Source organism: Ochotona princeps, chromosome 15, assembly GCF_030435755.1.
Source record: "Ochotona princeps isolate mOchPri1 chromosome 15, mOchPri1.hap1, whole genome shotgun sequence".
NCBI lineage: Eukaryota > Metazoa > Chordata > Mammalia > Lagomorpha > Ochotonidae > Ochotona > Ochotona princeps.
Genome location: NC_080846.1, coordinates 29,457,025 through 29,479,830, shown reverse-complemented (window position 1 = coordinate 29,479,830; position 22,806 = coordinate 29,457,025). Strand labels below are relative to the sequence as shown.

Here is a 22,806-nt window from a genome sequence, read left to right as displayed (position 1 = left end):
CAATTTGACTTTACAATGTTTTAGAAGGTTGCATAGGTTTTCCTCCCCCCTTTTCTACTTTTGCATATAGGCTTCTGAGTATTCTCTTTTGAATATTTTCTGTCCACTTTCTATAGCGTTCATCTTTCATTGTTTTTTTTTAATTAAAATATTCATGCTGTCTGCTAGGATTATTGCAGTAGTCACTGCAAGAGGGCTGGGAGTGGCACATTCATGAAATAAATCAATTCTAGCTCATATTTAAATAAACTGGAGGGTAGTTTGATAGGACTTCAAATTACTAAAAAGGATTTCATGAGAAGCTTAAATGTTCCTTTGTCATCCTCGGTTATTTTATTGACATGTAAGAAAATTGTTCTATTTCACAGGCCATGCCACAGAGGAAGAAATCAAATCCTCTTTTTTTGAAACATTAAGAGAATGCTGCAGCAAGCCTGATGAAGTGTCATATGGAGAATTTGAAGATTACTATGAAGGTCTAAGTATAGGAATAGTAAATGATGAAGATTTTGTTAACGTCTTGCATACTCCATGGGGAATTTAGTTTTCAATAATTCATAGGCCATCAGCACTAAGAAGAGTTGAATAGAATGCCAAGGATAACCAACATTGGAATACATTTCCCTTGATCTCCCTTTAATTTTTTTTTATTTGTTTCCAAAAAAGTTGACGCTGTAAAGAGAAACACCGAGTTACAGAGGTGTGTGTTCATACACATACTATACACCTGCTCTCTGTAGGCTTATAAAGATATACTTTTTTTTTTTTACTTACTACTGATTTTGATTATATCTTAGAGGTCACTATTTTTCACTAGCCCCAATGGGAATATGATATGTGCATCAAACTATGCAAGAGCTTCTGTATAGTAACCAAGTTTACTCTCATTTCATGTTTTTTTTAAATTGCACTTCTCCAGAATATAATTGCTACCATTCCAAATTTGATGAATTTGGATTGAGTCCAAAGCTTAAACATGGAAATAGTTCAACTTGTTTTAAACATATGGAAATGTTAAAGGAGTCAGAGTACACGCAGGATAGATTTTTCAAGTAGTGAGATTATAGCTATTTTCTGTAATGTTAATATTTATAATGAAGCAGATTTACTCCTACAATGCTCATTTAAATACTGAACTGTCATGTAAACTCTTCTAAATGTTATACTATTGTTCAATCAAACACAATGTATTTATTCTATTGACTATGTCTCCATTATTTTATTTTAGTTGAAGTCCTATTACCTGCATAGAATATTTATTTAGCTGGAAATAATAGAAAATGAGAAAAGATATTTCTCTTATTAAACAAAGATCTCTAAAATTGAGTTATTGTGTAAGTGGACTCATAGGACAATTACTAATTTTTTCCCAAATGGGAAACCATATTTTGTTATAAAATGATATTCTGAACATCTTGTTTTGACATGCTAAAACAACCAAAACATTTTTTCTAAATGTATATTGTGTTATAATTATTTTTTCTAAATCCCACATTTATCATTTCATGTTCACTACAGATACATGAGAGAGAATTAGCATTGTTTCCAAATTTATGATCTTAACCTATATTCTATGATAAAATAAATTAGAAAAATGTGTTGAACAAAATAAGTTGTTCAGAAATTAACACATATGTTTAATAGAGAATGACTTTAGCAAATGACTTCATCAATCTATACTTGCCAACATTATCAGATGTATGATATGGTACAAAGCCAATAAATTCAAAGATGTACTTTTGAGATTTGTGGAAGTACTTAAACTTACTACTGAAATATCCAAAAGAAAGTATTCTTTTAGTGTTATTCTTACCTTCAAAAGTTTTTTACTTTGAAATTTTTTTCATTTATATTATTAAAATTAGAACAATATACTAGAAGACAGTTTCGCAAGAAAAAGTCTATACTTTTTTTGTCACATTTTTTCTTGGAAAAATTCATCCAGGTTTGCACATTATAAATCCTGTAAGTTGTTCTTGTACTAAAATCATCAATACCAAGAGTTGTTAGCATGCCTGTACTATTTTTTAATGATGAAAAAGATTTTTGGTCTCCTTAATAAACATGTTGTTAAAATTGGTGTAGTGTATTTTCCTGTGAATGTGATTATAAAAATAGGCTTTCCTAATGTAAGTATAAAGGAGTTGCTTCCAGATATAAGCACATGAACATGACTTACTATAAATTGATACCTTGATTTATTTATGTGAGATGTGACAGCCAATTTCTCACTGTTTCATATTATTGTTTCCTTGTAGAATTAGGAAATATGTCAGCAGTGTGTTTCTACTATATGTTTCTAAATTAGCAATTGTTATGAAATAAACCATTCTGGTTTTGAATTTGCCTCACTGCCTGTGTCATATTTCAACGTAGAGACAGTAATATCCAATATTTAGTACTCTTCTTAATAGAAAACCATTTAACTCACAGTATGATAATTGACTTTCCAAACTCTATCCTTAATAGTATTCCAGAGTTGGAAGAGTTTTGGGATAGCATAAAATATTCAAAATCATATGCTATTTGTTGCTACCTGAATTTTACAGTTAGGTATATATTTTACAAATCTCAGGTTCTTTAAATGGTGCTTGCCTGGTGTAGCATAGATTTGCTTTCCCAGCTAATTATACTGTTTACTGAATTTTACATGTTGAATTTACTGTTTTTACTCTTATAAATAAAATGTTACAGAAAGTATTCCGATTTTGTGGGAAATCAAGCAATATCATAACATGTTTTTGTGGGAATCGAATTCGTAGTGTTTACAGAATACAACATAGACCATGGTAAAGTGTCATTATGAGATGGAGTAGAAGAGAACAAGATCCATTTTGTAGATGCTTAAAGAAGTTATGGGAACTGACCTAACACGACATACATCAAGAAAGGGGAGCGCAAAGAGAATTCAGAGGGTTTGTTTGCTCTGTATTGGTCTCTGATAATGAGAAGCTCCTTCCATTTTTATTTTGATGTTATATAGTTTTCTATGGAAAATTTTACAGGGCCTGCTTTTTATAATAAAGAATAAGCATTTTTAAATGAACCATTACACACTTGATCATAATTTGTTCAATCTGCCCAGTTGTGCTTAGCAAACACAATTGTTTAAATCTCTGAGACTAGCTTTTGCTCATACTCTGTGTATCCACTTAGTCTCAAGTCCTATCCTTTGTTTATTAATTTGTCTCTTTAGTGCTTTCAATGTTATGCCTTAGAGCAAGCTCTTATTACTTCTCATTTGTATTCCTTTTTATTAACTCTCTCCTCCCCAATTCCTTTTCAATCTTACACATTTGCTGTTGGAGTGATCTTCTCAAAATGTACATTGCTTTCTGAATAAAATTTGTTGCTAATTTCCTATATCTTGCAGAAAAGTTAAACTCCCGATTCAAATACATAAAATCTGAATGATCTTGTCTTCCTAAGCTCATCTTCCTTCACTTAGTTGATTCCGGACATTGCACCCACCATCCCAAACAACTTGGAGTTCTTAAAAAATGGATTATGAGATTTCAAAGCTTAGTACTTTCACACCCACACCACCACCATTGTCTAAATTAATTTTCCCCACTTAAGACATCTAAATTGATTGCTTTAAAGACTTTAGTATATTGCATAAAGAATGTCAACAGTATGCATGTGTTGTTTAGCATAAACTTCAATCAAAGGGACAACAAATTACCTTAATGTAGAATACATAGTTTTGCTTTTATGGTAGAAGCAAGCTATAGTGACCTATTTCACAAAGTAGTGACTGCAATAAATGATAATGCACAGTGTATTCCAAAACTGCTAGAAGAGTAGATTTTAAATGTGTTCCTCATAAAGAAATGGCACATCTGTGAATTTACTAATTTAGCCTGATTTGCTCATTTCACATTATAAACATATCAAACATCACATTGTTCCTCATAAATATAAATATTTATTATTTGTCAGTTAAGCTGAGGATTTTAGCTATCATTTTTGCAATAAACTCTCAATGCTTAGAGACAATGTTCACGGCAACATCTGAAGACTAGCTAATTAGACTTCTAAGCAAAATGAGAGTATCCATGAAAATTGTGTCTTGTTAGAGTCCTCAGTGATCCCAGGTCAGCCTGAGGATTCTGAAGACTTCTGCTTGTTTCACTGGGACAATAGGCTCAGCAGCAGCCTTCCCCCTGGAGTGCTGCTGCTGCTTTTGGGGAGTCTTCTATGCATACACAAAGGACAGACTGCTGGGGTTCCACAAGGTTTACAATACAACTCTTGTGGAATCACCCTGTGTCTTCTTGTCAACACATGTTTGCTGAATAAATGTATAGATGGAAGAATTTGGCCTGAAATTAATGTTGTTGGAAATTGGGATGGTGGAGCTAATGCTTTCCTATCTGATTTTTTTGGGGGGTGGGGGGAAGAGAAGAAGAAGGTCACGATTAATTATCAAAATTAATCTATTTCTTGTGCATGACTAAATTTGCTTCAGTAAGTTCATAACTGTAATTCTCTGCCACACCTTGCAGCAGGCATTGCAGATCCCAAAATGACATGTCAGTGTCCTAAACAGTAAATTCAAACACCATTTGGCCACCATTCTTATAACAAGCAAGAGCACATTACAAAAGACCTGCTTATGCTACCCCAGGGAATAGGAGTAAATCACTATTCTGAATGCATGATTTATTAAGGTATTATTGACATGGAAACCCAATTATTCTATATAAAACCAAAACAGGAAAGTGTTTTGGAGATTCACTTGTATAAATTGTGAGAATATATGATGGATATACACTTTCCAGTTTTTCTTTTTAGCCCTGGATTAGCTGATTTATACAGATTTTGTGTGCCCAAGCAAGGTAAGGTTGTTGGAAAAGATTTGAATTTAAAATTCATACAGTGACAAGATTTTATGCAAAAAAGAAAAAACAACCAAGGTCCCTATTGCGTTTAACTTTTGTGTTGTCAAGCTAGTTGGATATGTGACACATAGCTCTGCAAGTTTATATGTAGAATGAAAAGATTCTCACCTTTGCAACTATGTGTTGAGTTTCCTGGGGGTTTTAAAAGATGAGAAAGCTAATGCCAATTACAAAAGTCACATACTTACAAAATAATTTTAATTTTTTTTGAGGGGCAGAGAGAGAGGGAGAGATAGAAAAGAGGCATAGATAGATTATAAATAGATCCAGATAGATGAGATAGAGTGAGAGTGTATTCCCATTTATTGGTTCACTCCTTAAATGCTTGAAATGGCTAGGACAGGACCAATCTGAATTCAGGACCCAGAAATTTAAAATAAGTCCTATGTGGGTGGCAGGGACCCAATTTTACTTGGACAGCTAACTATCTCTGGGTCTGAAGTAGCAGGAAGCTGAAACTAAGCAGTTTGCAGCTGGAATCGAATCCAGACATTCCAATGTGGAATGTGGAGGTATTAACCAGCTTCTTACCCATTCAGCTACATGGTACCCCTTATTCAATAACTGCAGAGTCTTGTATGGAAGAACTTTTTAGTAAATGAACGTTGTCAAGGAAAAGTAATTGTAAGGAAGCATTCAGGTGATCTCTCCATCAAGCAAATATCAGTAACTTAATATAATTGAGGTTGAGGAAAGGTATCAGGCTTTGAAACCACTTTGAATATTGGTTTCAAACTTAAGTTGTCTTGCAAGTGAGTTATGTGACTTTGATAAGGTACTTAGAGTGGTTTATTCTCTACAGTCTCTAAGCACATGCTGATAGAAGGAGTGAATAGATTCATTTGTACCTGTAGATACAGATGTATGTATAGATAACAGTATGCAAATTTTACTTAGTATACATTTATTGCTTTGTTGCTTGAAATAAAGAAACCAATGAGAAAACTTTTCTTCATTCTTTCCTAATTAATCCAAGTGAAAATCATGAAAGCTGTTCTCTGGAGACCTTTTTAAATGGGCAGAAACGGGTTGTACCATTTCCTCCACCATCTAATAGACCTCTCAACTCTACATGAGAATTCAGGAGGGAACATCAAAGGCTTATGTTAAGAGTATCAGTTCTTTGCCTGCGAAGTGTCAGGTTAGAAACGTCATCAGTAACATTTTTTTAAACTCACTTATTGGAGAATATGCATACAGATGTTGACCACAGAGATGATTCCATCTGTGAAAGTTTCCCTCCTGAAGGGGTCATGAGGGTTGATCAATCAGTTTAATACACGGAGTTATCTATTTGCTCATTTGTTACTTCTATAAATGCTTACTGGGTAGCTTTAAGGGCAGATGCTATTTTAGGTTTAAGAGATAGATCCATGAATATTATAGGTAAATTTCCTACCATCATATGATTTAATTTTAATAGGAGATAGTGAGCAGCTAAACAAATAATTATACGTAAGTGCTTTGAAGGGAATAAAAAATAAACCATATAGAAAAATAATGATGACAAAACTTTCTTGCAGTGGTGACTTTCTGCTTGAGACCTAAATGAAGCAACAAATAAGAGAAAGAATATTTTTGAATGTTCTGAAATAGGAACCTGAACTAAGAATGAGTTTGGTATTGTCAAGTGTTCAAGAAAAAGTCGATGAGTGGGCCCGGCGGCGTGGCCTAGCGGCTAAAGTCCTCGCCTTGAAAGCCCCAGGATCCCATATGGGCACCAGTTCTAATCCTGGCAGCTCCACTTCCCATCCAGCTCCCTGCTTGTGGCCTGGGAAAGCAGTCGAGGATGGCCCAAAGCTTTGGGACACTGCACCCGCGTGTGAGACCCGGAAGAGGTTCCTGGTCCTGGCATCGGATTGGCGCGCACCGGCCCGTTGCAGCTCACTTGGGGAGTGAAACATCGGACGGAAGATCTTCCTCTCTGTCTCTCCTCCTCTCTGTATATCCGGCTTTCCAATAATAATAAAATCTTAAAAAAAAAAAAAAAGTCGATGAGTGCTGTGATCTGGTTTCTGCCTTAGAGAAGTGACTCTGAAAGCCAGAAAGGGTGTGGATTTGGGTTAGAGGCAAGCAGAATGATAGAGAGGGACGTTTTCTACTTCAGGCCTGTGGCTCTGGTGTCATTCAGACTAGTGAAGGGTGTAGCTCTGGAAGCAGCAATAAATGGTGATATTTCGGAAGTAATTCCCATAATATAAAGAGTTGACTCTCTATATCTCCTTCTCTCTATAAATCTGCCTTTCAATAAAAATAAAGAAGACACAAAAATTTTAAAAGGGCACGATTTGATGGCCTTCCCAAGCCTTTCACCTGCTTCAGAGCCTGGTCTACTTCAGAAGTTCCTGAGGGGACCAATGTATTAGTGTGCAGAATAAGACACTTGGCCAGGCATAACAAGGAGCCTTAGATTTCCAAGAAGGTTTAGATCTTCAGGCCTTAATTGCTTCTCCTTTGAAACTAAGGAGATAATATGAGACAAAGCACTAGGTGAACAGAATGCATTAACAAAGCTGCTAATTACTCTTCTTGGTTGAAGCGTGATACCCTTCTTCCCCAGATCTCAGTATTGACATTTTTAAGTCTAATATCAGATCTTTGGAGACTTTGGAGATACGACCTGTACAGAGATAATCAAGTTAAAAGGAAGTCAATTGTTTCTCATAAAAGGTAAAATTTGGACACAGATGAAGACAGAAGACTTTGTAAAGATACAAGGTAAAGACCAACAATGGTCAGCCGTAGGCCAAGAAGAGACGCTCAGAACCTTCAGCAGTTCTCTGAAGGTGTGGATGCTGTCATCATCACTGTTGCGCATCCAGCCCACAGAACTTAGAGAGGCTGACTTCTGATCTTCACAGAGTCCAGTCTATGGTCCTTTGTTAGAGGAGCCTTAGCAAAAGCACGCAGTTACCTTCCTTTCTGTTGACTCTGTCCTGCCCCTCGTCCCAGACAAGACACCAGCACTTACTTCTCAAGTGGGAGAATTTTCTTATTAGTAATCAGCACCAGAGAAAATTTCATCTTTTTTTTTCAGTATAAACGTGACAGTCTGAATTTGCAGAATCCCCCTCTCCAAGTCTACTTACAATCACGTTTCCTAACTTACATGCAACTTCTTGTCCTTTCTCTTCTGTGTAAGACATGGCTGACATCACAAAGAGAAGAGGCATAATTTGTTCATCAATATAACCTCCTTTGTACCTACTTTCCTTCAGAAATTTTAGTGGAATATATTGCTGTATATTTTTCACCTTGTACTCACTACTTATTTCAAGACCAGAAGAAATGAGGTGCCTAGGGCACTATAAAATTGATATCGGTGAGGAGGGAAATATATTTTTGAAAAGTCTTGGGGTAATTTAAAATCCAGGCTTCAATTCTTTGATAAATTTGTACTGTTAATATTTTAAGTTGTTAAATCTTCATGAAAATTTCCAATAGAGCAGGACTAAAATACTTGCAATCAGTGTTACAATTTTAATCCTGTATTTGTAAACATTTTAAATTTTGTCATACTTCTTTATTGGAGCCCTTTGAACAAATACTATTGAGATCTTGTGCAAGTCATTGTTACATGCACAACTCTGAGAAAAAACGTAAACCTTTTGGAGCCTGTGTTCTAGCGGGGTGAGTATGAAGATACCCGTGAATAGTTGTTCCAACACTGGGCCTGAACTCCCAGAACTGAGGATCCTGGGTGCAGATAGTTAATCTAAATGCTGCTGGATTGCTTATTGCTTCAGAAAGCACTACACGTGGGGACATTCCAAAAGGCTGAGACAATGCACCCTAAGCTTTACCCAGGAGGCTCACTGCATATCTCCCTTACCTGCCTTCTTTGGGTCCCTAAGGACACTCTGCTCCATCCCCAGCACTCTAAGGAAGGCACTCTGTTGCTCAGAATGAAGCCTAATTTCAACCCCCTGCCCTCTATCTGGGCAGGCTGTACTCCATTTTCCCCTTAAGCCCTGGACTCCAGTCCCCTCTGGAACAAAATCTTCTTTACGTAAAAGTCACCTCCTCATTTTCTTTGAATTGTAAAATCCTAAACCTATAACTTCAATATGCTAGTAAACAACATGTTCTAGTAAAAGGGGATTAAATACAAAACAAAAACAATAGAGTAGGACAAGAAAAACATTTTTAAACAAAGATTTATTTATTTTTACTGGAAAGTCAGATATACAGAGAGGAGGAGAGACAGAGAGGAAGATCATCCATCTGATGATTCACTTCCCAAGCCTCTGCAATTGTCAACGGCCAGAGCTGAGCCAGTCTGAAGCCAGGAGCCCAGAGCCTCTTCCGGGTCTCCCATATATGTGCAGGGTCCCAAGGCTTTGGGCTGTCCTCGACTGCTTTCCCAGGCCACAAGCAGGGAGCTGGATGGGAAGTGGGCATACTGGGAATTAGAGCCTGCACTCATATGGGATCCTGGCACCTGCAAGACAAGGACTTTAGCCACTAGGCTACTGTGCTGGGACCAGGATAAGAGAATTTGAAGCAAAGCTGAAGATACTAAATAGAAAGTCCAAGGAGACATTACTAATATGGTGACTACAAAGGTAGGAGAAAAGGAACTCTGGTGATCCCCAGAAGAAAACAGTCAAGTCAGTGTGTTTGCAGCACCAGGTATGTGTGACAAGAGCCAAGCAAGTATCTGTGACAAAGCAAGGTGAGCAGAGGTGGTCAGAGGGCTACAGGGAGGCAGAGCAGACTTACTTCCGTGGGCTGTAACTCTGAATTTTTCAAAAGCTACTCATTCATTCAAACATTCATTCACTTAAGCACATTCTGATACCTGCAATATGCTAAAGAATGGGCTAGACTCTGGGACACACAATAGCATGAAACACTCTGTCCTCAGAAAGTCTTAGGGACCCTTGATTCTGGGATAAGAGGTCAGTGGCTACAGCAAGTCTGATAAGCTAAGCACCTGACAGCCTGAACTATCACTCTTGGGGTTGTGAGTGTGTGTGTGTGTATGAGTGTGTATGTGAAAGTGTTGTCAAAATGAGGGAATAGATGTAAGGATGATGACTGGGTAAGCTTCCCAGCAGTTTCCTCAGGCAATGAAATCTGGAAACTGAAGAAAGGGAGGATATTTTTTTAAGGCTTTTTTTTTAAAAAAAAATTGGAAATGCAGCTTTTACAGAGAGAAGGAGAGACAGAGAGTCTGTCTTCTGGTTCACTCCCCAAGTGGCCACAATGGCCACAGCTGAGCTGATCCAAACCCAGGAGCCAAGAGCATCTTCAAGTCTCCCACATGGGTGCAGGGTCCCAAGGCTTTGGGCCATCCTTGACTGCTTTCCCAGGCCACAAGCAGTGAGTTGGATGGAAAGTGGAGTAGCCAGGACATGAACCAGTGCCCATAACTGGGATGCCAAGCCATGCAAGGCAATGATTTGGCCACTGAACCATTGCGCTGGGCCCAGAAAGGTAGGCTTTTGATGCATTTCCTGTTCATGTTTTCCTTTCATACTTTAGATTCACTCAGAGGATAACTATTTTATTTTACTTCCTCCTTCCACTTGCACATTATTTATAAATAATTTAAAACACGCTGTCAGCTCTCAACTCTACTGCCAGATATATTAGAGCTCTTTCTTAGACTATCCCTTGCGTTCTATGAATTCTATGAATATTTTGCTCCTCTTGGCTGCTTTTTCTTAAATCTATTATAATATTCTTTGAGAGGTCAGGTGGCGTTTTCCTTTTTCCCATTGTCTAAGTACAATTCCTGGCTTTGCGTCTGGCACATAAATATGCATTGGCTGACGTCAGTACGTCCACCTCAGCAGCTGCTGGAAATTGGTTTATCTTCTGATAGATTGCCAGCAGCCACCACTTAATGGGACAGCTTGAGAGTGTGATCTAGCAGTCTTGGATCACATGCTTTCTTATTCAGAGTTTTGAAAATATCGCTCCACTATATTTGGCAGTCTGAAAGTCTTTGAAATTTGTTTTGATGATAATTATATGTTTGATTTCTTACCAACTGTTAAAGTTTGGAGAAGTATTTTTTTCTTGAAATTTTAAACTTTTCTTAGCTGTGTCAGAGCACTGACTTCCGCTTATTCATTGAACATAATGGATAATTTTCCAGTTTTTGTATTTATTGTTCATACTTTCATCAATTTTATAACAATTATTAGTTTTGCTCCAGTATGAAGGTACTATTTTCAGACATCTTAGGGTTAAATTTCATAGGCCTGTTACTCATGTCTGTTGTCTCATATTAAATTTTCATTTTCTTGCATATGTTCCCTGACTCTGTTATCTGTAATATAAATGTCATCTGTTTATGGGTCATTATATCTTCTTCATTATTAAATATCCTTCTGTCTCACTGGAGTAAGATTAATGTTTCTCTCTTACTATACAAGCTCCCTTCTCTCATCCCTAACTCAGGACCTCACAGTGGCATCTTCTGAACCAATTTTTCCTCCAATCCCAGTAAGAAATTACCTTTCATGGAAATTGAACGAGGCAAAGATGTACTGCACATGCATGAACAATTTTTTTGTGCAGTTCCTATTTCTACGGTATAGTTTTGAAACAAAATTGATTTCTTTACTAACAGTCTCAGTGGTGTTCATATGTTTGACTAATTCTGAAGCTATTGATAGTAATCTTTTTTTCAAAAAGATGTATTCATTTTTATTGCAAAGTCAGATATACAGAGAGGAGGAGAGACAGAGAGGAAGATCTTCTGTCCGATGACTCACTCCCCAAGTGAGCCGCAACGGCCGGTGCTGCGCCAATCCAAAGCCAGGAGCCAGGAACTTCCTCCTGGTCTCCCACGCGGGTGCAGGGTCCCAAGGCTTTGGGCCATCCTCGACTGCTTTCCCAGGCCACAAGCAGGGAGCTGGATGGGAAGTGGGACTGCCGGGATTAGAACCGGCGCCCATATGGGATCCGTGCACTCAAGGCGAGGACTTTAGCCACCAGGCCATTGCGCCAGCCCCATAGGCAGTAATATTAATTGAAAATATTTTACCCTAATTGTTTTTTACCCTTAAGCAAGCCCATAGTTCTGGTTTATTCTTTCCTTCTCCACATATTGAGTCCTTACTCTGTGTTACTTACTCTGCCAGGTTCTGAGTGTACAAATCAGAATCACACAGTTAATATTCTCACATGACTATTTTTTTAACTCTTTATTTTTTAGCTTTATGATACATTTCCATAGCCTCAGAGCTTTCCCATCCACTCCTTTCCACTTCTCCCCCACCCCCACTGATCTCCCCTATGTTACTACAATAGTTCAGACCTTCAAAGAGAGTCATAAGTCCATTGTTCTGCTATTGAAGCATACATTTTAAAAAAAAAAATCTCTAAGTTTTTTTTCAAAAGAATGTTCAGCTAATCAGCTCAGTCTTTATAAACCAGATGAAAATTCTTAAGAGAGATTGATGCTTTTGCTACTTCTAATTCTTCCTTTGTCATTGGTCAAATGTACAGTCTCCAGGTATTAAGGTTAGTTAGTTCTTTGCTGAACTGGTTGATTTTGAAGTCTCTTGTCTGAGAATGATATTCCTGTTTTATTTTGCTTGTTGGTTTTTGCCTTTTTGTTTTTTTTTTTTTTTTTGGCAGCTATGGATAAATGGCTAGATCAATTTACCCGCAATGTTTACACAGTCAGTGTATTTCAGTTTCAGTTTGCTTTGGTGACTTAACATTACCTATTTAAAAACACACTTATTTGAAGTAGCAATTTTGTGAAGAAGTCTAATTAATAAAGCACTTTAGGTGTCTTCCTTTTTTTTAAAAGCATTGTCACATGACTATTTTTATAGTGGGTAAAATGACTGGATTTATGTAATTATCAAATGTAAGGAACTCTGAAAGTTCCAACTCTGGAAATCCAACATATTATAGTGTGTTATGGGTATCTGATTAAAGCAAACTATTTATTGGGGTTGAAGTCAGAGATACTCTTCTTCTTCTTCTTTTAATTTGAAAGGCAGTTTAGTAGAAAGAGATTAATCTTCTATCTGCTGGTTCACTCCCCAAAAGGCTGCAATAGCTGGAAGTTTCTTCCAGGTCTCCCATGTGGGTACAGGACCCAAGGACTTGAGCCATCCTCTGCTGCTTTCCCAGGCCATAAGCAGGGAGCTAGAACTGAAGTGGCACAGTCCATATATGATGCCAGAGCTGCAGGTGGAGGTTAGCCTGAAATGTCAGAGCACCAGCAACCACGGCCACCTCCCACCCAACCCTGTAACCAGAGATGTTTCTGAAGCGACAAGAAGGAGTAATCTAGTGAATATCAGGGATGCAGTAGTAAGTGGCAGGAGAAGGATGGCAATCTAGATGAGCCAAGAATGAGCACAAGCATGGAAATGAGAAACAACACAGTATGTGGATGTGCACATGCCTGCTCTTGAACAGTTCAGTTTTCCCTCGAATTTGACCAGTTCGTTAAGGAATAGCAGATGGAGATCTTTGTTAATGTACTGAGGTACTTTGTGGGCTCTGTTCCATTTATGAGTCAATTCCCTGTCTATGCACCTGGAAAAGCAGTGGAGGATGGCCCAAGTCCCTGGGACCCTAAACCCACATGGGAGACACTGAAGAAGCTCCTGATTCCTGCCTTTAGTCTGACCCTATAGTGGCCATTTGCATAGTGAAACAGTAGATGGACGATCTCTCTCTCTCTCTCTCTCTCTCTCTCTCTCTCTCTTTCCCTTCTTCTCTCTGTAACTCTGCCTGTCAAGTAAATAGATAAAATTTTAAAAACAAAACTTAAGTTTTCTGCTGAAGGCGAACAGTTCTTGGTATTTTGCTAATGCTTCCCTTTGTGCATCTGTTGACAGCTTTAGAATCTCTCTCCAGAAACTTGTTTATATATTAAAGATCTGCTACTCAGGAGCAATCATATGAATGTATCCTTTGTTCCAAATGCATATAATTATAAACTGTTAAAATAATCTACTGATTATACAAAGTCATTCTTATATTTGTTTAAAGGATAAAATGAAAACTCTAAACAACAGCAATAACATAGAGTGGGAATTGTTTATGAATTCAGCTGGTTGGGGTTGGAGGTAGAAACAGTATTAAATTTTGTTGAAGATTAGGGGAAGGTATTTGGCTAAGTAGTTTAGCCCTGGCTTTAGTGCCCACAGCCTGTACTGGTAGAATGTTAGGGTTTCCGCTTTGCTCTGCTCCCCATTTCAGTTCTCTCCTAAGGCAGAGGTAACTGCAATAGCTTAACAAGTTTGGTCTTTGCCATCCCTGTGAGCGACCTGATTCATTGCTTTGGCATGATTCAGCTGTAGCTCTGGCGGGTACGTGGGGATTGAACCAGAACATCAGAGCTCCTGCCATTTGTCTCTTTGACTCAGATAAACCCAAGTTTGAAACCTAAAAAAACCTGAAATATTGTTGTCAAAATTTTCATGGTCTATACTGGGATTAAAATTACAGCTTTGGAATAATCATAGAAAAAGGGACACATGAAATATTTCTCAAATGGATAATAGTGAAGAGATGTAACAAAAACTTTGATTAAACAGAAACCAGAAAATAAGGTTATCAAAATTCTAATATATTATTATTATATGAGTATAGTATCATAATTGGTTTAATATCAGCAGCTAGATTTTTCTCAGAATAGATAGAAACCATAACATGTATGACATATGCTTGATTACAAAGAATATATGACCTAAGTTACCTAATTACTTCCTTAAATTAAATCCACACAGGGACGGATAAGGAAATACATACCATTAAAAAAATCACAAAAAGAAAGATCATACCCAGGATTATAAGACAAAACAAAACACAGCACAAATCTATTTAAACAGATAAAGTATGCATACTACTTAATAATATAAGGAAAGGAAAAAAGGTAGAAGATGCTGTTGTAATAATAGGTAGCTTAAGAAAAGATAGGGCCAAAGGTAACATGAATGACAGTAAGTTAGGAGAGTGGGTTTAACCTAATCATTGGCATGCCTATTTCCTGTGGTTAGACAAACAGTTTCAGAAATTCCATTTGTGGTCAGTGTCTGTTGAGCTACTTCTATATTCAAACAGCATTAATCTCAGGTCTGCAGCTTCTTCGAAATGGTATTTCACTTATTCTCAGAGACCATTCTTTTTTTTTAGATTTATTTTTATTGAAAGGGCAAATTTACAGAGAGAGAAGGAGAAACAGAGAGACCTCCCATCCGCTGATTCACTCAACAAATGATGGCAACAGCTGGAGTTGAGCTGATGTGAAGCCAGGAGCCAGGAGCCAGGAGCTTCTTCTAAGTTTTCAACATGGATGCAGGGGTCCAAGTCCTTGCACTATCCTCTGCTGTTTTTCCAGTCCATAAACAGGGAAGCGGATCTGAAGTAGGGCAGCTGGGATAGGAACCGATGCCCATTTTGGATGCCAGTACCACAAGAGGCTTAACTTGATATATCACGGTGTCTGTCCCTCCCAGAGACCATTCTACCTGCTGCATTAGTTACACTTTAACGCAGCAGTTTGGATCACATCTCAATATCGGATCACCTCTGTGTTCTTCCAGAGGTGGTGTGTGTGTGTGTGTGTGTGTTTGTGTGTGTGTGTGTATTTGCATGTTCCTGAAATAAAAACGGAGAACTGCAACTGCACACAGAGAGCAAGCTGATCACTCAACCAAAGTTTGCTACACTTAGTATTTTAACAAAGCTATTCATGATACATGCAAGTTTGTCAGGCTGCTTCTCCTGACTTGCTTTTAAACAAGCAGACTTATACTCTCCCCTCCAATGCCCATCTTCCAAGCAGCTTTTTGTTTTTACATATAAAAGGAACCTATAATCCTTAGGCCTTTGAAATACAGCTTAGAAGACAGAGCAATGAAAAAAGAAAACAAAAACAAAAACAAACAAGCAAACAAAAAACCACCTGTACACAGAAACAATCAATTGAATAAGTAAAAACCATCTTTAATATCATCCAGGAAAAACAAGATGCCTTTGAAATGAAACTAGGATCCTATGAGAAAAGAACAGGAAACAGAAGAAAGCTTTTGGAAGCTGAAGATAGGATGAAAAAGAGGTTGCTATAGCCGCTGCAGGTGTTTGGCCTTGACATGGATATCCATAGCCTGGGGGACTAGGCAATGTTCAGGCAACGACATGCAGCAGGGGCTCTAGGTAGAGGGGAAGATGACAGGGGCAGTGAAAGGTTGGGTGTTCGAAGTACTGCTACTCTGGCAGATCCCTGACACAGGAAACAACCCATTTTGTGCCAGTCCTCTCTCGCCTCCAGACACTGCATCTCCTATCTAGTGAAGGATTTGGGACCCTAGGTCTTGGCCGTATGGAAAGTTCTACTCTGAGTAGCTGAAACTCTACCTGCTACTAGAATAGAAATTCCAACCATAGGCAAAAGGGTTAATCGTGATGGAAATTGCCCTGGAAAATGATAATATTTTGAACTGCAGGTGGAAAAACTTTAAGATCTAGGGTTTTAATGAACTTATAGAAAATCATGCAAATATTTCTTATCCTGACTGGCAATATTTAGGACAGATCCTTGGCTCTTACGAAAGTGGAACCATAAAATTGTCTTTGTATTGGAATCTGTTGCTTTTGCTGGCTGCCAGAATGATGGAAGAAGAGTAATGTTTTATCCATTCATGAACTGATCTTGGTAAGTTGATGTAAATGCACTGCTCCTGACAGAAAATAAATGAAAACATTTTTGGGGGGAAAAATCAGAATTATTACTTGGAACCTATTGCTGTCTCAAGCTATTTTCACTTATGTAAGACTACTGCACTTCATATTTCAGAAATGAGAGAAATATCGAGCCTTATAAACTGGAAGCTCGGTTGAAACCTTGCAGTTTTTTATAGTCTTTTCTACAGTAAGGTTATTATACTAGCTATGTGTCTTCTTCATCTTGAACTATAAATATTGTAAGTCATTGGAGTATGGAAAAGTCTAGTGTTTACTATAAAGCATTCAAAGATCAGTGGCACTGAGCTCTTTTACTGAAGGGAGGCATGTTCTTTCTTTTTTTTAAAAAAGCATTGATTTATGTATTTGAGTTGCTGAGAGAGAGACAGACAGACAGAGAAAGCTTCCCTTCATTGGCTCACTCCCCAAATGGCTACAATGGCCAGTGCTAAGCTAGGCGGAAGCCAGGGGGTTTGTTCCAGTCTCCAGGGACACAGTGCTTGGGCCACCTTCCACTGCTTTTCCAGATGCACAGAGGAACTGGATAGGAAGTGGAGCAGCTGGGACATGACCGGAGCATATATGTCATGCCAGCTTCATAGGTAGCTTAACTGCATGACGATGGCCCCTGGAAGGTGATGTCTTCTAATCACCTGGCTGAACATTTTCTTGTGAATGATGGGGGCATTTGTTTCAGGTTATTTGCAGGTGCAGAGCCCAGATCTTCCAAGAAGGCTGTTACAGTATCCCAGAAGGTAGTTGTGCTGATGTGAATTCTCTGACAGTGAGTTATAGGACATGGAGTCAGGACTGCCCTTAGCAGTCTTCAATGATGCATGACTTGCTCATCTCGGAACAAGGGGAGTTTGTGCTTTTCTTTTGATAAACCTGATTTTCTCTGTAAGAGTTTAAAGGTGGCGGATGACTTGTTTATAAGCAATGAGTTGCAGAGTAGATGGGTTTCTCATCCATTCCCCACAATGGAAGGAATTCCATGGACTAGAATACCTGGAATCTATTTTTTGACTGACCATATCTGGTCTATTTTCGTGTTCTAACCCATCATATAATTCAGCATTTTAGGACAGCTGAAAATAACTTAAAAACCGAAGTTCCATTTTTCTCTTTGAATAAGAATCAACTGAAGCTACCTGAGGGTAGGAAATGAGGAACTGACAAGGTTAATGTATTATTAGAATTTATCAAATGAATACTGTTGCTTAACTTAAACTTTGTGTAGTGTGCTTAATGATCTTTATTTAAACAAATTGGAACTGTGCGAATTCTGATAAATTCAGAAATTTTAAAAGAAAGTTAGGAACTGATGAGTCAATGGTTTAAATGAAAACTTTATCTGTCTTATAACTAATTTAGATGGAAACAAGAAAATGCATTTTAGCTCATCACTGTTTCTTTTAAGATAAGAAGATTCCAAAACCAAAGTCTTCCATTTTTCTATTTGATTCCTGTGAGTTCCTCCTCTTCATCTTCTTTAGAACATTTAAATGCATGTAAATTGTGAATAACATGAAGGGGCAAACTTAACTTTTAGATCAGATCCAATCTTTTGCTCTGCTGATGGTGCTTTGAATTACAATTCTTTTGTCAGAACTACATGCTTTCGCTTTCATTAACAATTGCAGTAACACTGTGACTCTCTTTCACTCTCATATGGCTATTTATTTTTGATGTAGGGGTCCTAAAAATGCCGCATCAGAATAAAGACACCTCAGAACTCTTGGAGGTTTTTCTCCTTTTGTCAAACTGATTCCATTATTTTGAGATTTTATAGCGCATTTTGTCTGGCAAACATTGTGAAGAAATAGTTTCTTCCTCAAAATCACTGGATATGAATGAGATACTTTTTCCCTACTGGTGAAAAACAATGCTCACATTGTCTTCAGATAAACTAATTTGATCATACACTTATGAAAATAAAACAGGCATTTGGCCTGCTTAGGCAATGCATGGTGAAATGAAGGCAAGTTTCATGAGAAATTTCAAAATGTAAAGAATTATACATTGGATCCAGCCTGAGGGAGCTGAAGTCATACTCAGAAGAAACAGAAAGGGAAATTGGAGATCGGAGCACTTGGTAGGGAAGAATTTTTCCAAAAGACAAGCAGTGGCCTCAGGAAAGGAGACTTGCTAAGGGTGCTAGGTAAAGTCAGGGAATAGTAGTTCGGTCAAATCAGGTTTTGGAAAATACCAGAATGATCTTTAACCTAGAATTATTTGGCTTGAGAATTGCAAGAAAGGACAGTATAATACTAGAGTAACTATCCTGCTATCTTGAAAGGAAAATGAAAAAAGTAATACTAATATTAGGATGAATTACTTAATTTTTAAGAGATACTATTCTCATCTACATATATATAAGGTATAAACTGGCAAATATTCTACTAAATTTTTAAAATGAAAACAAACCTATATTTGAAAATTTTGTAACTATTATAGGAAGAAGAAACTTTTAGTGGATATTAACAAATGCTCAAAAAAGAATACTTATTACTGTAACAGTTAATAAGAAAAGAGGTAAGCTTGGTGAACAATGGAAGGCATGAGAATAAGGAATATACATAAATGATATCTTGAATGGTAGAATTTTATCTGAAAGTTGACAGAAAAGTAATAATCACTCCCAAATAGAAAAGTCATTTTACTTGAGAAATCTTAATGATATCATTCATGTTTGTCGGACAGAGCTTAGATAATGGGATGGCAGTGTTGTCTGTAATAATTATCCCAGTAATAAGTGGGTAAGTAAAGAAGAAATGAGTATGAGACTTTGTGCTTACAACTGATTGCTTTTGGGCAAAATATATACACTAATGGAATCAGAGATATGTAGTTGGCATGACGATGTTTTAGTCTACCAGAATGCATTTGAATGGGAAATTCAGGAGCTTTCGCAATTATTAATCAGCCTTAGTGAAAAAGGACTCATCAGGCCTGTCATGATAGCGTAGTGGCTGACGTCTTCACTTTGCATGCACTGGGATCTCATATGGGCACTGGTTCTAATCCCGGCAGCTCCACTTCCCTCCCAGCTCCCTGCTTGTGGCCTGGGAAAGCAGTCGAGGACAGCCCAAAGCCTTGGGACCCTGCACCCACCTGGGAGACTTGGAAGAAGCTCCTGGCTCCTGGCTTTGGATCAGCTCAGCTTTCACCCACTGTGGCTACTTAAGGAATGAACCAGGGGATGGAAGATCTTTCTTCTCTGTCTCCTTCTTTCTGTAAATCTGATTTTCTAATAAAAAATAAGGCTTAAAAAATAAAAAGGACTCATGTGTGAGTCATTAGAACTAAGAAGAGATAATCTTATCATTAGGGAATTGTGATACTAAACACACATCAGTTTTGCCACTCTGATTTGTCTCCTCTACAGACCTGTATTTTAAATTAAAAGATAAGTTTTAGTCAAAGTCTCTGAGAGCAAATAACTGCTCTGTTATTCTTTTTGATGAACATTGTCAAAAATTGGAAAAAATAATTTCCCTCTAACTCAAAGGTTAGCTACTCTGGAATCTGACTGCCACTGCTGCAGTAGCAGGTGAAACATGGGGGCAGGTTGAGAACAGTTTTGCAGGGGTTTCATCAGCAACCAAAGGGCTCACTTGTACTCAGAGAGAAGGTGGAAGAAGGAAAGAGGGATAGCAGCACAGCTGGAATTGTAAGACATGAGACACACATTGAGTATGCGTGAGTCCCACAGAAGCGTTTGGGGCAAAGCGCTTTGCAGAAGACTTCCTAACGTATGAGGAAATTAAAGCAGTGACCAAGACATAGGTGAGTTTTTATATAAGTTGAGTATTGTGGTCAGTAGAATAATGGCTCCCCAAAGAGTCTATATTAATATTGAATTAGTATTGTAACTCAGTGGATTAATTAATATAGTCACAGTGATTCTTAAAAATGGGAGAAAGATATGGAGGAAGGAAAGGCAGAGATATAGTAACACAAGAGTAAATTCTGCCAGGAATTACAGAGTTGAAGATAGAAAGATAAGAGCCAAAAATGTGGAAAAGACAAGAATTATTTTTCCTAAAACTGCCAAAAGGAATGTAGTCTACATTGAGTCCAGTCAATCACATTTTAGACTTTTGGCTTTCAGAAAAGCAGCATAATAAATTTCTCTTGTTTGAAGGTAATTGTGGTAATTTGTTATAACAGGAACAATGTGACTTCATGGGAACTAATATGATTGATGGAGAAAAGAGAACATTAAAAAAAATAATAAGGTAGAAAGGTGAGAGAAATATTGTGTTCTTAGAATTATATTGATAAACTATATTAATATATTAAAATCTATTGAAAAATTCAAAAATATCAAAATTTAAAAAAGTAGAAGTTGCATATTTAAAGTAAAAAATTACAGCATACATAATACTTATCTTTAACTTAAATCATCAACTGGCATAACAATGCCTCCTGAGGAGTAAATGGTATTTGGCAAGGGGAGCTGTTATGGGGTAGAAGATAATGAATTTTAATTGGCTAATGTTGAGTTTAGGATAGTAAAATGATCTCAGCAAAAATATCTGAATGAAAAAATAGATATGGAAATTGATAAGATGAAGTTTATAGTCTAAATCTTAATTTTCTGCTAGTTTGGTTTGTTGCAAATACCTTTCTCAGGCTAACATCAAGTAAGGAACCATTATTTGAGAAAATCTTTACTTTTGCACAGTATTAAGATATTCCATTTTGTAATTAATGCTTTTTGTCCTTATTGAAAATGAATTCTACACAGAGAGATGAAGGAATACAATTTCTGTTCATTTTGTTATTTTGGTTTCACAATATGCTTTCAGTTCTAGGAGCTTATTTTTGTGAAAGTCGACCATGTTTTCATTGTACTTTTCATTTGTGAAAAAATTATTTTAGTACTATTACTGAATACTTTCTTTAACCACTAGATGCTAAATTAATTTTGGTATATTTTTCTACATAAAGGTGTTGCTTGGGATCATCAGATCAGTGACAAACACAATCGTTTACATTTTTCACTCAGAATTTCAGAAATTGACTCAGAAGTTCACTCAGATTTTCTATTGGTGCTCTATATTTTTAGAATATTACTGCTCCACATGTAAGCATGTACTCGTCTCTTTTTTTGCCCAACTCTGAAACTTTTAAGACAAGACCATGTGACAATTCATCCTGAAAAATTTGTGACTCTTACATCTTCCTCTCCATTTTCTTACATTTTTTTTTCTCGTTTTAGGATCCATGCAGGTGAAAACTGATACTTTTGCTTTACGTTTCCACATTTCCTAATTTCCATTCCAATGGTTAGAATTCGCACATGCACATAAAGGCCTAATTGATTTAAGTGACTTTGTAACATACAATATTACAAAATAATTTATGATGATACAGGTTTCCAGTTTTAAGCAAAGAACCCATTCTCCTATGTGCATTTTGCTGCTATCTGAACATTTCTTTAGCTTTTCTTCTTAGTTCTGCTGAGTCAATGGAGATGTATAATTTTATTTTGATTGAGAGTCAGCTTGTTTTCCAGAATAGTTTCTCTATTTTCTACTCCCACTAAGAGCGTAGGAAAGCAGGATTTTTTTTGTATCCTTGCCAAAGCTTGATGATGTTATCACTCTTTTTAATTCTTCCCATTCTTATGAAAAATGATTCTCTTCACTTTGCATTTTTCTTATTACTAGTCAGGTTAAACATCTACATATATAATTATACAGTGAACTGCCTATTCGTATTCTTTCTGTTATTTCTATTTAGTTACATGGGTTTTTATACCAACTTTAAGAACTTTGAATATATTCTGAACACTAATATTTGTAAAGCATTGTAAACTTTTCTCAAAATTTTGCTGAAATTTTTTCACTTATTTTGTAAATTTTGTTTTAGAAAGCCTTATGATTTGTATTCAATAAAATATTCTAGTTTTTCCTTTGACTTTCACATCTTAAATTAAAAATTTCTCTATATTAATACATATTCTCTTATTGATTTTATGATATTAAGTAACTTGGAATTTACACACATGGACACACAGGCATACAAACACACAGGTCTTTCATATTTTTCTTCAAAGTATAAATCCAACTGTTACACTGGTTGAATCATTTACATTTTAACTTTTACTTTACAATGCTCTCTGCATCAAACTAAATTGAAATAGATATATGGGCCTGTTAAAGATCTTTCATGGATGTCTTTGGTATTATTATTTCACCTGCTCCTAGTGATATCCTTTCTA

At 36.9% G+C, this 22,806-nt stretch overlaps 1 protein-coding gene across 2 annotated transcripts in view; it reads left to right on the top strand.

Moving 5' to 3' along the window:
- The window catches only part of CAPS2 (calcyphosine 2), a 38,037-nt gene extending 37,300 nt beyond the window's left edge, over positions 1-737 (top strand). For both annotated transcript variants that reach the window (XM_058673468.1, XM_058673467.1), the window contains exon 17: positions 369-737. In XM_058673468.1, the coding sequence (XP_058529451.1) occupies positions 369-544 (176 nt within the window). In that variant the 3' untranslated portion in view covers positions 545-737. The remainder of the gene's footprint in view (positions 1-368) is intronic.
- The last annotated feature ends 22,069 nt before the right edge of the window (positions 738-22,806 follow it).